Here is a 15,568-nt window from a genome sequence, read left to right on the forward strand (position 1 = left end):
ACGTAAGCATTAACACCTTCTTAGTGTAGGTAGGGCACTGCTTTTCCAATCTCAAGTTCCTATTCAATTTTGGGGTGAGTGCATTCTCATAGCAACATTCTTAATACATAGGACTCATGCTTCTTTTTTGAAAAATCAATCTCTTTATCAGCTTCTCTACCATTCACCAGTGGATTACTCATCTTTTAGGGTGTTTGGTTGTCTTTGTTTTGCTTCTGCCTTGCCTTCCCATAGATCCAAATTTTCTCCTAAAGCCATTACCTGTATATTTCTTGGTTATCCCCCTGGTGTGAAACATACAAACTCTATGATATAGCCTCCAAGAAGTTTCTTATTTCTCGGGATGTTGTATTTCATGAAGGTGTCTTTCATTTTCACTCTATTATTTCCTCCTAAGAGGTTGTGGATCATTTTCTTGATCTGGTTATACCCCAGCTCGGTCTTGATGTGTCTTCCCCCATTCTAATTGCATTTGGCTCACTTCTTTGCTTAAGCCTTTTACTAGTTTTGTTCTTGGCACTAATGTTTCTGAACCATCATTTCGCAGGTCCATTTGGGTCATTAGGCCTCCTTCTTATTTTCAAGATTTTCATTGTCATTTGTTAACCCAAACACCAACCCCTTCTGCACATCATTTTATCCCTTGGACAATTATATTTCTTATTCTTCATTGTCTCCTTCTCATAGATATTTCCTTCTCAATGTTTCTTCCAATTTTGAACCTCATTTTTTTCAGGCAGTGCATTATGCTCATTGGAGGAATGCCATGAATGCTGAGTTGGATGCCATGCACTTGAATAACACATGGCCGGTCACTACTTTACCTCGGGACAAGCATGTTGTTGGGTGTAAGTGAGTGTATAAGATCAATTATAAGTTAGATGATTTCATAGAGAGGCATAAGGCTCATTTAGTGGGTAAGTGGTACACTCAACAAGAGCGTTTGGACTCCTTTGACACTTTTTCCTTAATAACTAAGCTAGTTACAGTCAATGTTCTCTTAGCTTTATCAGCTATTCATAATTGGCCTTCTGTCCAACTTGATGTCAATAACGCTTTCCTCAATGGGAATCTTTTTGAGGAAGTATATATATATGAACCTTCCACTTGGGTATTAGCCTAGGGTTGTTGCCATTGTTGTTAAAATCGCGAGTCAACTCGTATGAGTTTACGAGTCATAAGGCATAAAATGAGTCAACTCGCTTCTAGGATCGAGTTTTATAGAATTGGATCCGAGTTTACTGGGTTTAAGTTTATGATTTTACGAGTTTACCATGTTTAGATTTGCCCACAATTTTGAGGTTAGAAACAAAAATATTTTCGTCCCTAACCAACATATGTATATACAATCGTTGTCAATCTCCTATTTTGGTTCTTCTACAAACCCTAAATGACGTTGTGTCTGTGTACTTGCTGCATTCACTTGTTGTGTCATTCTACAAACCTTAATTGTTGTCGATCTTGTTTTGGCATTTTTTTTTTTTCGTTCACCTTGAAAGTTTGAAGAATCAAACCCAACATGGGTATGTGAATGAGTTGTGAGTGAGAGTGACTATGTTTTGCTAAGTTCGATAATCAAATATCATGTGTACACTGTGATGAGCTTTGTGTTACGTCCAATTGATGTGCTGAATGAATATACTATGCAGTTGTGCTTGTGTGTGTACATTCTCATTTGTGATGTTATTTACATCTACAAGTAAGTGCAAATTCAAATAATTAATCTTAAATATGTCACAATCAGATCATGGGTGAGTCTAATTTTATATTAATATTGATGATTAGTAAGAAACAAATATACCTCTTTAGTATTGGTAACTTAATTAGTGTAATAACACAATGTAAAAGTTTAACAATATTTGTTGTTTTTATGACTTAGTATTTTTATTTATTTTTAACAATGTTGATGATGATAATAATATTTGTTGTTTGAAATTTTGATTATGGATGAATGAATGATGAATTTAATATTTAAAAATTTTATATTATTTAGTGTTTTTGAAATTAATAGATAAAATAATTTTGAAATTGGTGCATCTATTTCATTTATAATAAGGAATATGTCATTATAAACATATATTTACATAAATTAAAAGGTATTTTTAATTTTTCGTAAAATCTTACGATTTTACGATATGATTTTATGAATTCTATTATGATCCTACTTAAAATCTCGATTTTAACAATCTTGGTTGTTGCTCATTTTCAAGGGGAAAGATTGGTATGCAAACTCCATAAATCTATCTATGGGTTGAAGCAGGCTTCCCGACAATGGTTTGCCAAGTTTTCTAATGCCTTACTTAAATATGATTTTCTCTTGTCCAAGTTTGATTATTCCTTTTTTACTAAGGGTAGTGATTCCTCTTTTGTGTCCTTAGTTGTTTATGTTGATGACATTATCATCATAGGTTCAGATACTGTTGTTATAGCATCTCTTAAAGGGTTTCTTCATGGTCAGTTCAAACTTAAAGACCTTAGGTGTCTAAGGTATTTCATTGGCCTTGAGATTGCTCACTCATTTAGAGGTATTTTCTTGTCTCAACGACACTATACCTTACAACATCTTATATGGGTTTCTTATCTAGCAAACTAGCTATGGTTCCTATGATTTCCAATGTTAAATATCCACTGGGGTGTTTTGGTTAAGGATGTCCAGGGCCAGGCTTGAGATTATAAGGGCCCTAAGCTACATTTTTTATGAGGCCCTCTACGATTATATTTAAAAATAAAATTAATATAAATAAAAAAAATTATTATATAAAATTCACAATATTTCACTTTAAAAATTATATTGATGCTCATGGAATTAATTATTGATAAAAGAAAGATGAGAGATTAAGATTAATTAAAAATTTACAATAGTTTAAAATAGGCATAGCCCCCTAACGTCTCTTTTATTTTTAAATTTATTATTTTTAATTAATTTTATTTTGTTAATTAATTTAAAATCTAAAAATTAAAATTGGCATGGCCCCCTACTGGCTAAAAATGGGCATGGGCCTTAGGCTTTTGCCTAGGCAGCCTATGCCCAGGGCCGGCCCTGAGGATGTCTCTACTTATAGACAGCTCATTGGTCACTTGTTTTATCTTACTATATCTTGCCCTCATATCATTTATGTTGTTCATAAGCTTAGTCAGTATGTTTCTAAGCATAAAAAGCCACATCTTGAAGCAATCCACCATTTATTAAGATATCCTAAAGCTTCCCAGGACAATGATTGTTTTTCTCTACTTCTTTGTAGATTAGGGCATTCTCGAATGCTAATTAGGGCTCTTCCCTAGATACTAGGCGTTTTGTCATGAACTTTTGCATATTCCTTGGTGATTCTTTGATTTCTTGGAGGGCTAAGAAGCAAAGTATCATATCTTGTTCTTTTACTGAGACTAAGTACCGAGCTACAACTAGTGAGATTATATGACTACATCAGCTTCTTGTTGATTTGCAGGTTTCTCTTATCACTCTATGCTCTCTTATTTTGTGATAACTAGGCTACGATTCACATTGCATCCAACCTGACTTTTCATAAGCACAACAAGCACATTGAGTAGGATTGTCATTTTGTTTGGGATAAGCTGGAAGCTGGTGTCCTCAAATTGTTGCCCATTCATTCTATTTATCAATTGGCCGACCTATTTACCAAGCCTTTGTCCAAGATGCTTATTCTAGATATTCGCAGTCCATATTAAGGGAAAGTATTAGCATATAATGATTTTTATATTCTATGCTTGTATTGGTTTATATAATATGAACTATTGGCATTATGTTTAGACTTGGTTATCCAAACATAGCCTTAACTTTACTCTCTTTTGTATTTATATTATCGGCCTTCTCTGTTGGCCATTCATTCAATCAATTGAGGTATTTTTGTATCTCCTTAACAGTATAAATACTTGGAACATATATGTGCATCTTTGTATACATATAATGTACGTATACACATTAATATACATATTACATACATATATGTAAATTTAATAAAATAACTTTAAAAATATATGAATAAATATTAAAATTTAAAGATATAAAATTTCATGGTGTAATAAATATTTATGTAATAAAATCTAGTCCAAATATATCAAATATATGAATCTAGTAAATCTGCACTGATTGTTAATGAAGTTAAACCAGATCAGTAGGTCCCCTGATACGACCTACCTTACCCATGTAAACTATTTTTCAGACAAATCTCTCCAAAGCAATGTTTGGAAACTCAATTAATCTCTCTGCAAATATTCTATTATTAAAAAACCCATTTAAAAGGTACTGAAACAAGCACAAAATAATAACCACCTAAACCAGATGATTCACAATAGCAAAAATGGAAAGAAACAGACCGCGGCGAGGCCAGAGAAACAATTAAGCATGGCAAGGAGAATGCTGCAAAATTCAGATCACTGGCGCAAATAAGATTGCATCACAAACATTGCGGACAACCTGAGGATCTGTTCAGCAACACATTTTTCCCAGAGCCATAGAAATATTCATAATCCAGAGCAACAAAACTCCTTGAAACAAAAAATTGTTCAGGCTTCCATAACCTAAATTAAAAAGGCAGACATAACTAATCAAGCACTCAAAAACAAAATGGGCCTCTCTATATTTAGACTGCATTCCACGGATTAATCCTTACGGTTGGTGGCACCAAAACCAAAGATCTCCTGCATAGATGTCTCACTTCAGAGGAATGAACCTTGAGGAATGGGTAGCACCAATACCAGGTCTTCCGTGCTTTACGGGCTTGTAACTGATGGAGAACTCGGCTAGATAATGACCAATCATTTCAGGCTTGATCTCAACTGTGGTGAAGGCCTTGCCATTGTACACCCCAATTACGCTTCCAATCATCTCAGGCACAATGATCATATTGCGCAAATGGGTTTTGACAATATCTGGCTTCTCACCAGCAGGAGCCTCCCGTTTCTAATCAAAAATGAACAAAACAAAGTATATCCAAAAGTAAATACTTTCCCCAGTAAATGGAAATTATGTTCCAAGTCTAATATAACTTCATCTTGGTAAATAAAATTTGCAGGATGCAAGAATTTTGGCACACAACAATTGTTTGAGAAATTACTGATCACCATAGTCAATTGTTTGAGTAATTACTGATCACCATAGTCATACTTTCATGTTAGGGCAGTATGACAAACACGCCTTGCCTAGCATGGCAAAAGTAATTGCAAGAGTTCGATAAAAGTGTTAATACATCACAACTTAATCATTATAAGTAAATGTCATGTCAATGAATCTTTCAAACTGGTATCTGAATCATTCCTTCAGCAGCATTAGGACTAATAATTTATCAAGAAAATATAACAATAATTTTGACAAACAATCCAACTGATCACTGAAACATAAAAAGAAATAAGTTGATGTAAATTAATCTTACCAAGAAGGAAGATGATAATTTCATTTCAAGGCCAAGCATAAATCCAGATAGTTCAAAATTCAGGCAGTTAAAAAAATGCATGGTAAATTTCCACCAAAATATGCATGTTTACATAACTAAGATTAAGTATATCCCACAGACCTGGAGAAGAAGGCAAAACCAAAGGGAAAAAAAGAAAAAGTTCCCCTAAGCAAGTAAACAACATAGATCAAATATACTGAACACCAAACTTAAAATGGCCAGTTCACTTTACAAATTCTGAGAAAAAATAATTTATTGAACCTTGTACATGTTTGAGCTTGAGCCTCCCCCCCCCCCCCCCCAAAACTTAGTTACTATACAAAGCTTTCTTAAACTGTATCCAAATGCTTATTTTTGGATGACACCTTATCAGATATTTGAAGTCCTAAATGATATTAAGGAAAACAAAGAAAAACATTTTGTTCATCTGTTTATAAAAAAAGTATGGTTAGACAAGACAGATATGTGTAGCTAAATAATCAAAGCATATTCAGGTCTAAAAAACCATTCAGGGGGCAGTAAATTCAGGTCAATAAACAAGCTCATAGATCCCAAGGATACAGCATTGCCACATCAAAATACCTCATAATATTCAGTGATTAATTAATAAAGTCATAATCTTAAATTCATCATAGCATTTGCAAATTTCATCAAATTATTTAGTACTCTTTAAGTTGTCCAGCAACCATATTCACTTTGAAGCACACCTATGCCAACAAAAGCTGTATACTCATCATACCGGACATAAGCTCCAGATCAAACACCGAGCATGAGCTCATATGACAAAAAGAATAGTGATCGTTGAAAACCATTTAGTAAAATTGACATGAGAAAAATAACATCTTAGCACATTCTGATTATCCACAACGAATCAAAATAAAGCCTGCATATATTGGTGGAGATTTTGTGCTAAGAAATTCCCACATCAAGGAAATTAAATACACTTCAATTTTTTTCATAACATAACTAATGTCGCTTTTATAAACATATCTATATGCATAAAGAACAGAAACGAAAGACATCCTTAAAAAGATCAGATCCAATAGATCATGTGAAAAAATCATATATGAGAGCAAATGATTTACCGCTTTGCGGAGTTTCTTGATCAAGGCCATCGGCTTCCTCTTGAGACCTCTTTGGAACCTTTCCGGAGCAAAAGAACAGCCTATCAATACTACTAATGCACGGAACCAGAGAGTAAAATTTCAACAGGAATTAAATATCCAGAAAAGTGATGAAATTACTACCTTCGGCGAGCTCGGGCATGGAAGAGCTTAACGAGTTCATCGGTGGACATGTCGAGGAGAGCGTCCAAATCGACGCCTCTGAAGCTGAACTTCTTGAACGTCCTCTTCTTCGGCACTCCCGCGGCCATCTCCGTATCCACATCCGCCTAACACCATACAGAAACACAGAAATACCCAATTTTTCACACAAAATTCAAACACATGACATAGATATGTAAGGCAACGAGAGAAAGAAAAAAACAAAAAAAACTGCGAGACCGAGTTGACAATCAATGCATACTCACCATTGTTGGAGACTCAGCAAAACCCTAATGCAAAAGAGAAGAAGAGAACGCCTAGGCGGCTTCGATTTCAGAAAGGCACGGGTAGGGTTTTCTGAAAGAAATGATAAGCCTCGACAAGGTCAATATATAGTGGATGATTTAGGGTAATCTATCCGAACTGTTTGGGCCTGGCCCCAGGCCCGTCCAAAAGGATTAACCCGTTTGGCCCGTTTCTCAAAAAGCAAATTATCCAGTGGCTGGAAACTTTTGGCCCAATATTACATCTAATTTATATTTATTTTTAATTAAAAAAAGTTACAAAATACAAAGTTACAATATATCATGAGTACTTGTTAGCAATTTTTTTTTTTAATTTTATAAATGTGTTCTGAACTTTGCCGTTTGGATTACAACTGCCAAAACATAACCGCCACATTAGGTGCCCAATCACACTCTGCAACGTGTCCCTTCCCTCCTACCCAAGAACTTCGATCTGCCCATTTAAAACGCTCCGGGCTTCGACGCTACGCTCCACGTAGTTGCATTCCTGAAACAAAGCGACAACAATGGAGGCGATGGCACTTGCAGACACCACGCCCCGCACCGTCGCCGCCGTAGAGGGCGCCAAGATCAACAAGACATACGGCAGGATCGAGACGCAGAAGAAGAACAGAATCCAGGTCTCCAACACCAAGAAGCCTCTCTTCTTCTACCTCAATCTCGCCAAGGTAGGTCCAACCTGAGCCTTTTTGCTTTTCTTCCGTCGCTTTCTGGTTTCGGTGAAATTTTGCAAACTGGTCTCTCTTTTGGCTCCAGTGTTGCGCGTCTGTGATCTTGATTTTGAGAATCTTGGATTCCGATATTTGATTCAGAGACTTGGTGTTTAATTTGGGCTTTAGTCAATTGAATGTCTGACGAATTGTGCGCTTTTCTTTAGTTCTTGCTTGATTTTATTTATGGTATTAATTGCCCATTGACAGAATGTTAAAACTGCTTGCTTTTGGTCCCATTTGATTTCTTCTCAAGATGAATTGATTGTTTATCTGTCCTTCACCATCTAGGGCATATCCAATTATTCTCTTCCAGTTTAGCGCCAGTGAATATTGCAAGATTATTGTTTCAAGTGTTTTTTTTTTTTAAAGGAGCGTTGATGAATTTTCCACGACATTGTATGAAAGTTGGGCACACTTGAGAATAAACATGGGGTGCTGAGATTAAACCAGGAAGATGAGTTCTTTTACCAATCATAATTGAATTCAAAGAGATATTCATGTATTAGACTTTAGATAATGGGATTAAAGGTTGATATCTTATCGTCATTGTTGAATTCAAAGCTATTCGTGTACAGAATGGAATTAAAGTTTGATATATTATCTTAAACTGTTCCTTGGATTTTATTGCTGACCGACACCGCGACACGTATGTACCGCAGAGATGCATTAAGCAGCACAATGATCTCCTCCTTTCTGGCCTGGGAATGGGTATGGGCTTGAATCTTTCATACTGTAAATCTTGTATTTAGAAAACTTCTACGGTGAATGAAGTTCCTGAAGCTGTCCTCAGAAAACTTCCAACCCGAGAAGATGATTTAAATCTTGGTTTTCTTACCGTTGTTGTGCTTGCCATTTTCTGGTTCATATTCATTTCAGCCATCCCCACTGTGATCACAATTGCTGAGATTTTGAAGACAAATGGACTGGCAGTGGACAAAAGTAAGCCGCCATCATATCTTCTAAATTCTCTTACCATCCAGTCTGGTTATTTCCATTAGACTGATTGTGTTTAGGGGAATGAATCAGAAATTCTGCTCTCTACTGTTGGCACCAAGGACGACGCGAAAGGGCGCATGATTCAGAAGCCTAAGGTATACACGTTTACTCATCATCTCATGTCCATTTTCCAGTACTTTAACTTCAGTGTTATTCTTATCTCCCTTGGGACAAATTTTAGATTGAAATCCTGCTGGAAAAGAAGGAGAATGTTGAAAATCGGAAGGCCATCGAAGACCCAGAAATGGAACCGACTTGTGCTGAGGAGGAAGGACAAATTCATAGCAAAGAATCAGATCCTAATCCCACACAGAGTAGCTAGCTCTAAATAGTAAATCCAATAGCAGTACACACAGAGTTGTTGCCAGATCTGATGTGCATTTTTTGCCGCCTTTGTTTGTTTCCTCTTGTCTGCATTTTGCTTTCAAGTGTCAGGCTGCAATCCTGTTTGGCTGTTCATTTGGACAATGTACTAATTCATGTAACTACACCATATAGGGATACAATCTACACAACCATTGAAGTTATATTTGTTCTTTTGTGTAGTGAAGTGATTGATCCAAAATTTTAATAATTTGTAATTAAGATATATCTTTTATGTATAAAAGATAAAATAATTAATGTATAATTTCAGGACTAATGAGTATTTCTACCATAAGGGTGTGTTTGGGTGAGACATAAAATAAGAATAAGTGGGAGGACGTCTCCCGGGTCATAACTCTGATGTCAAAGGACAGGCTGTGATTTGTTGGTGTTATTTCGGTGGGTCGCAAGTTTGAACCCCAACCTCTCGAGATACATCTCACAATTTATCTCCTCCAACAGAATCAAGGGAATGAGCACTTAAAAGCCCTTGCAAGGAAGAGTCATCCCAAGAATAAGAGGTTGTTTGACTTAGCGGTTTGATCGCGTATAAGTCATTTGTGTAGCTGATCTGTTATGATACGTTTAATAGTTAACTATTTGGCTTAGCATTTCAACTGATACGCTATCCCACTGAAAAGTTGTTATAGCAGCGTTTAGCAAAAACTAATACCCCCAACTTTGCCAGAAAACGTTGCATCGTTGACCAACAAAAATACCAAAATATCCTTCATTATCGTTACCCAGAGCTCTTTTCTCCATCATCTTCTTCGAAGTTGTGCTTTGCCATTACCGTCGTTGCTGCCGTTGCCCCTCCTCCATATCGCCATCACCGTCGTACAGTTGGGCCGCCATAAGCAGCTTGTGTTGGTCGGTCGTGCCATTGCCTCATCTAGTTCTAGCCTCAATCGCACCACCGCCTCATCTGGTTCCAGCCATCGCCTCAGCTGATGGGTGGCACCATCACCTCATCTGGTTTCAGCCATCGCCATCGCCTCATCAGGCATCGCCTCCAGCTTATATCGCCGCCTCCTTCTCCATCACTGGTGGCATCCCCAACCTATAAGTATATATAAAATATATACACTTATAGGTATATATATTATATATATATTAATGGTACTATTTTTTAAGAAAAAAATAAAAGATGTATATATATTATATTGATATATTTTTTAATAAGTATGTATAATTTATCTATTTTTTTATTAAAAATAATATTTTTATAAATTTTATTTATATTATTTAACATCATGTCTATTTTAGTCTCTTTGTCAAGTTTTGATAACTTATCAGCTTTACAAATCAGACACATAATTAGTAACTAATAGCTTAAAAGTATATTTATTTAAACACACTATCAACTTAAATATTACACAACTTTTATACTAACCGTTAACTAACTTAGAAGCTTCAATTAAAAATGGTAAGCCAAACAGCCTCTGAATGGGAGGACACCTAATCTTGTTATAATAACGAAATGAGTTTTAACAATCAACAAACAGACACAAGTTCGATGGAAGGGAGCTCCAGCCGGCACACATGCCTGAAGCTTGAGGTCTCAAGCCAGTCGGAGCCGGACGGGACAGAACCCATCTTCGTGAAGGGCACGTGGTTTGCGTCCCGTTTCGAACTTGCCATCACTGACGGTCTCGGCGCCTGGATTCTCAACGGTGCCTCCACATTTCTCTGTGATTGGCTCAGAACTTTTCATGAATTTTTGTTTTTTTTATGGGTTGTTTGTTATTCCTTGGCAGCAACTGAAGACGAGGTCCGAGAGAGAGCGTCTCAGTGGGACCAGCCCGTCGACGAGTACATTGACTTGGCCGAGCGCTACCTAGGGTTTCAGCAGCGCGGCTCTGTTTACGCCTTCGCCGACGCCGGAAATGGCCATAGAAGAGTGGGTTTTGTATTCCATTTCATTCATCATATCTGTTCATTTCATTCATCTAGGGTTTCTGAATTTTGTTTTAAGGCTCCGTTTTGTACTTTTGGTTTAAGGCTCCGTTTAGTTAACTTTGGTGGTTTAAGTGCAATGATATGATACTGTAAATTAGACTATGATGTGCTCTAATAAATGAATTATGTACTTAGATGTTTATAGTGCTGAGGAGTACATACACGGAGTTTTGAGAATTTTCATGAACTACTGCCATAACTCATAAGGTCCTTTATATTCTATGTTTGAAGGTATGTGACTTAAGATCAATCTGGATATTAGAGCTCATATATATTGTATCATTGAAAGATGAAATGCATACTGAATTATCTGAATTTAGTTTAGATGTGAAGATACGAGACAATAATTACATGAAAATTTATTTTCCTGAATGACTTATAGAAAAGGAATTATGTGTGGAGTTTCTGTAGTGCTGAATTAGATACTTGAAACTTTTAAACTTCTAAAATTATGGGTGAAATCTATTGCCATGTTTTCATAGCTAAGCTGAGTGGATATTGATCACTTTGAAAAATCTTGAAACTCACTCTCCTTTCTCTACCTTTTTATCCAAATTTTTTTTGTTGATTTACTTGTTCTTCAATGTTGTGCAGTTGTCATGGACGTTTGAGAAGGAAGGGACTAAGTTAGAATGGCGGTGGAAATGTAAGCCATCGCCTAATAGTAAGAAAACCACAGCAGGAGTCCTGGACTTTCTTATGGATGCAAACATACGACTAAGTGTAAGATACATTACTTTTTTTTTTTTTTGGTTCAAGCTAGTTTAGGTTCAGCCTTTCAAAATCTGTGCTTTCTCATTTATTCTGCAATCTGCATATGTTTTTCTATCAATGTATTAGTAGTGGTTATTCATGAGCATTAGCCATTAGGCTTTATTTTCTTTTGATATTGTGGTAATGTGAGACCAGTAGAATGCTCAACCATTCTAATTTATGGTTGGAAAAGCGAAATAAGCAAATTAATGGTCAAGTTGTTTCACAGCTAATTTTGTTGGATTTGGGATTCTAGCTTCTTATTGACCTCAATTTGATTGTGAGAATCTGAGGTAGTTCAGTCTCCAAGTTGGAATTCCAAAAATGTGATCTTGGTTTCATATCCTCATTGGAATTGTAGAGCCAGATAATAAATGATGCTTAACTATGCATCGGGCTTTTTCCGCTCGCAATCCTGTATTAGACCTGTTGAGCTTTACTTTCTAAAATATCTCCCAGACTGTATGCCTGGAGTTGGAGTTGCCTCTCTCTCTCTCTCTCTCTCTCTCTCTCTCTCCCCACGCACGCATGTGCGAGCATAGATTAAGATAATGAGAGAGAGCTTCAATTTGACGGCCAATATCAGTTGGGATCTAATTGTATGTGCTACTTCTTAAACTCTTTACATCAAACTGATCTTGGCAAGTTACCTGGAGCTTGCAGAGATAATTTATTGGTCTCTTATTTAAAATGGGGAAGAACTTTTGGTGTGCCTTTACATTTCTGTTAATATGATAGGAATAAGTATATACTTATTGATGCTTGTAAAGCAAATGGCCAGCCCCAGCTGTCCGAGTAATTTTTGCTAATAAATCTACTCTACTAGCCTATTGCATTGAGTTGGTGATAGTCTGTTCATCATGTCTAAAAAGTTATTGGTTTGAGTTATGAAAACAGTCTTTTCTAAAAGTAAAGATAAGGTTACATACAAAAATGATCCCCCCTCAAGTCTCTTAAAGCAGGGTATCTTGTGCACTGAGGATGATCCCTTTTTAGTGGTTGTTGGTGATGAGAAAAATAAGTTTCAGTTTTTAAGATCGGTATGTGGGAGCGGTTAGGCATCCTATTACTGAGCACTGAAGTGTCTTTTTATTTGTTCTTCTGGAGCATAGATGATGCAGTCAGCTCATGGGTCATTGTCTTGTCTGAGTTTTAGGTGTTGGTTTTTTTGGGCTGATTTTTAGGTGTTGGTATTGCTTAAGATTACACATCATCTACTTCATTCATTTCATGTGGCAGTTGCACCAATTAAAGCATGAGTCAATGTAGTATTTGAATCTTTTGTGTACTTAAGTCCCCTTCAATAATTTGTGTTTGTAAGTGGTCTTCTTTATCAAACAATTGAGCAATCTTTTGATCTTATATATGTCATCTCTGTGTTAAGTTTCCACAGTACACTCAAATCAGACAGCCACGTATTTTTTGCAATTTAAAACCTATTTATTAGTGCACCTTGACGTCTATCCAATGAAATGTTGGATATGACTTTATGAAGTTTAGTGTTGTGTACCGTTGTCTTGTGAAGGGTCTTTTTCTTGTTTGAATTAATATTATGTTGAACTGCGTATGAACTAATTACAATGATTTGCATAGGATGAAGTTGTCATGAAAACCCAATCCTTTGAGCAACTAAAAGTAGAAGCTGAGAAGTGCTTGGCACAAAGTGAGAGATTCAGCAATGAGAAGAGAGAATTTGAAGAAGCAATCTATGCAAAGGTGTGTGCCTTATGCTAACCACCAAACCCTGGATTCTATCCTGTTATTCTGTCAATGGAGCTTGGAGTATAACTGTATAAGTTGTTCTCCATCTTGGAGGACATAACTAGTTGTTCTCAATTAACACATTACTTGCAAAGTTGCTCTTAGTTCTTGACGCAAATCATCTGGTCATATTCTTATTCCGAATAGGTGTTGAGGGCTTGAAGATACAAATAATTGTTTTGCCAAACATCCCTATTGATTTATTTTAATGTTTTTCCTTGTGCATGATATTCCTTATACAATTCACTTTGTTCCAACATGTTGACATTCTAATTTTGTTTTGGGAGATAACTGTCTATTGTCTACTAGCTCATGAGAATAACAAAAATCCCATTTGATGGGGTTGGCTACATGAATTATAGATGTCCAAACACTGCTATTCATGGCTATTTCTTTGTATAGCCATTATATTCTATTTCATGTTCAAAGGTTTCTCTCCAAGTTTTTTTTTTTTTGCCTTTATACAATTTTGAAAATTGATTTGCGATCTGATCACCCAATAAAGCTGCATACGATTGCAAGGGCATGGAATCAATTCCTAGATCTCTGCCTCATCTCCCTCTTTCCAATTGAAGGCTCTGGTTTGTAATGCAATGTTGTAGGAAAGAGCTGAGAGCCTTAGAAGCCATCTTGGAGTAATTTCATTGTGACCATACTTTGAGTCAATCTCCTATACATAAACTTTTAGGCTTTTTCTGTCACATTTCTTCCATTCCATCCTAAACATTAGGATGACATATCCCCTGTTTCCTTTCCAGTTTCTTGGGATCTTGAATTTGAAGAAAGCAAAACTTAGACAGCTTCGAGACCAGCTGTTGAAACAGGAAAAATCTGGGAAATTGCCTCAAGCAGAGGAATCTACAGACAAAACCGAGACTTATGGCAGCAACACTGACGAGGAAAAGAGCCAAGAGTCCTCAGAGAATTGTCATGGCAGTTCCAAGGATGCAGCTGCAAGTAAACCTCGCGGGAGGAAAAGGAAACAGACTTGAAGACCATATGAGGAGTTCCTGTTACTCAGATGGGACTTGGGATGCATCATGTCTCTATGATCTTGTTTTGCATTCACCAGTGGCCATGATCTTGTTTTGTAGTTTAACTGGTCTTGTAAGCTCTGATGTTTGATTGTCTCTTCTGTCTCTATATATTCTTGGTCTGTAAAGAAGAATGTGTAACAGGACAGTTTCACTTAGAAGCGTTACAGCTAACAGGACACAGTTTCTCATTAGCCAAACAAGATAACATAGTAATTCATTCAATTAAATAAAAATATGAAGATGGTGAAGTCATTAATATTAGATCAAGTTAACCTGATTCAACAACCCGGATATAAAAGACTGGGGAAGGCCCCAAACCGCTTGCCTAGCCAGCCTTTTCTCTTTTCTTCTTCATTCTCTCCTCTACCCAATTGCCGGCCAGATTTCTGGCAATTCGACACCAAAATCACCATGAAAATGACCTCAACCACCTCCCAAACTGTGATCTTGAATTCCGAGTCCCAGACGCGGGCAACGGCCCATCAGAGTACTCCCATCGCAAAATAAGCAATTTTGCCCATTTTCCGGTGGTTTACAATTATTTTTCAATGATATATACATACATATATATATACACACGCACAAATATTTTATTCTGTCAACGATATAAACTATACTTTTTAGTAAGATTTATATAATTTGATCACAATATTATTATTCTGTTTTGTAAGTAGAGAGTATATATATATATATTATATGTACTTTTAAAATTATTAATTTTCTCCTTATTTTTGTCCCAAGAAAAAAAGAGAAAACAAAGGGTTGTATATATCCGTTTAAAAATTTAGAAAATTTAAAAATATTTTATTTTATAAGAAAGATATTTGGTCCATTTAATTATAAATAAAAAAGAAAAATTCAATTATTTTTCTTGAGTCCATTTAATAAAAAAATTCAATTATAATTATAACAGAATATATTTTTTTTTGAGTCTATTCAATAATAAAATAAAATAAAAACTTGTGTCTTTCACTTTCTTTTCCATTTTTTAATTATTTAATTTTC

General features: G+C 35.9%; 3 protein-coding genes across 3 annotated transcripts; 2 read left to right on the plus strand and 1 right to left on the minus strand.

Moving 5' to 3' along the window:
• Window positions 1-4,376: 4,376 nt before the first annotated feature.
• LOC127812208 (40S ribosomal protein S15) lies at window positions 4,377-7,058 on the minus strand. The gene is made up of 4 exons (XM_052352582.1): window positions 6,943-7,058; window positions 6,659-6,804; window positions 6,497-6,554; window positions 4,377-4,921 (listed from the first exon to the last, which is right to left on the minus strand). The coding sequence occupies exons 1-4, from the start codon at window positions 6,943-6,945 to the stop codon at window positions 4,673-4,675; spliced, it is 456 nt and encodes a 151-aa protein (XP_052208542.1). The 5' UTR covers window positions 6,946-7,058; the 3' UTR covers window positions 4,377-4,672.
• A 388-nt stretch (window positions 7,059-7,446) lies between these two features.
• LOC127811956 (uncharacterized protein At2g34160-like) lies at window positions 7,447-9,200 on the plus strand. Its single transcript, XM_052352176.1, has 5 exons — window positions 7,447-7,649; window positions 8,354-8,402; window positions 8,571-8,633; window positions 8,721-8,785; window positions 8,872-9,200. Exons 1-5 carry the CDS (start codon window positions 7,488-7,490, stop codon window positions 9,010-9,012), a joined length of 480 nt encoding a protein of 159 aa, XP_052208136.1. The 5' UTR covers window positions 7,447-7,487; the 3' UTR covers window positions 9,013-9,200.
• Window positions 9,201-10,518: 1,318 nt separating this feature from the next.
• Window positions 10,519-14,778, plus strand: LOC127810963 (DNA repair protein XRCC4). Its single transcript, XM_052350607.1, has 5 exons — window positions 10,519-10,726; window positions 10,811-10,953; window positions 11,607-11,735; window positions 13,359-13,481; window positions 14,285-14,778. The coding sequence occupies exons 1-5, from the start codon at window positions 10,534-10,536 to the stop codon at window positions 14,516-14,518; spliced, it is 822 nt and encodes a 273-aa protein (XP_052206567.1). The 5' UTR covers window positions 10,519-10,533; the 3' UTR covers window positions 14,519-14,778.
• The last annotated feature ends 790 nt before the right edge of the window (window positions 14,779-15,568 follow it).

This window comes from Diospyros lotus, chromosome 10 (genome assembly GCF_014633365.1).
Source record: "Diospyros lotus cultivar Yz01 chromosome 10, ASM1463336v1, whole genome shotgun sequence".
In the NCBI taxonomy this organism is placed as follows: domain Eukaryota; kingdom Viridiplantae; phylum Streptophyta; class Magnoliopsida; order Ericales; family Ebenaceae; genus Diospyros; species Diospyros lotus.

Excerpts from the sequence above, each read along its gene's own strand:
- LOC127810963 (XM_052350607.1), top strand. The coding sequence starts at position 10,534 with ATGAGTTTTAACAATCAACAAACAGACACAAGTTCGATGGAAGGGAGC. Across the intron at positions 10,954-11,606 it reads CCGGAAATGGCCATAGAAGA|TTGTCATGGACGTTTGAGAA; the intron begins GTGGGTTTTGTA and ends AATGTTGTGCAG. Across the intron at positions 13,482-14,284 it reads AAGAAGCAATCTATGCAAAG|TTTCTTGGGATCTTGAATTT; the intron begins GTGTGTGCCTTA and ends TTTCCTTTCCAG.
- LOC127812208 (XM_052352582.1), bottom strand. Across the intron at positions 6,555-6,658 it reads CATGCCCGAGCTCGCCGAAG|GTTCCAAAGAGGTCTCAAGA; the intron begins GTAGTAATTTCA and ends TGCTCCGGAAAG. Across the intron at positions 4,922-6,496 it reads TCAAGAAACTCCGCAAAGCG|AAACGGGAGGCTCCTGCTGG; the intron begins GTAAATCATTTG and ends ATTTTTGATTAG.
- LOC127811956 (XM_052352176.1), top strand. The coding sequence starts at position 7,488 with ATGGAGGCGATGGCACTTGCAGACACCACGCCCCGCACCGTCGCCGCC. Across the intron at positions 8,403-8,570 it reads CCTTTCTGGCCTGGGAATGG|CCATCCCCACTGTGATCACA; the intron begins GTATGGGCTTGA and ends TATTCATTTCAG. Across the intron at positions 8,786-8,871 it reads GCATGATTCAGAAGCCTAAG|ATTGAAATCCTGCTGGAAAA; the intron begins GTATACACGTTT and ends GACAAATTTTAG.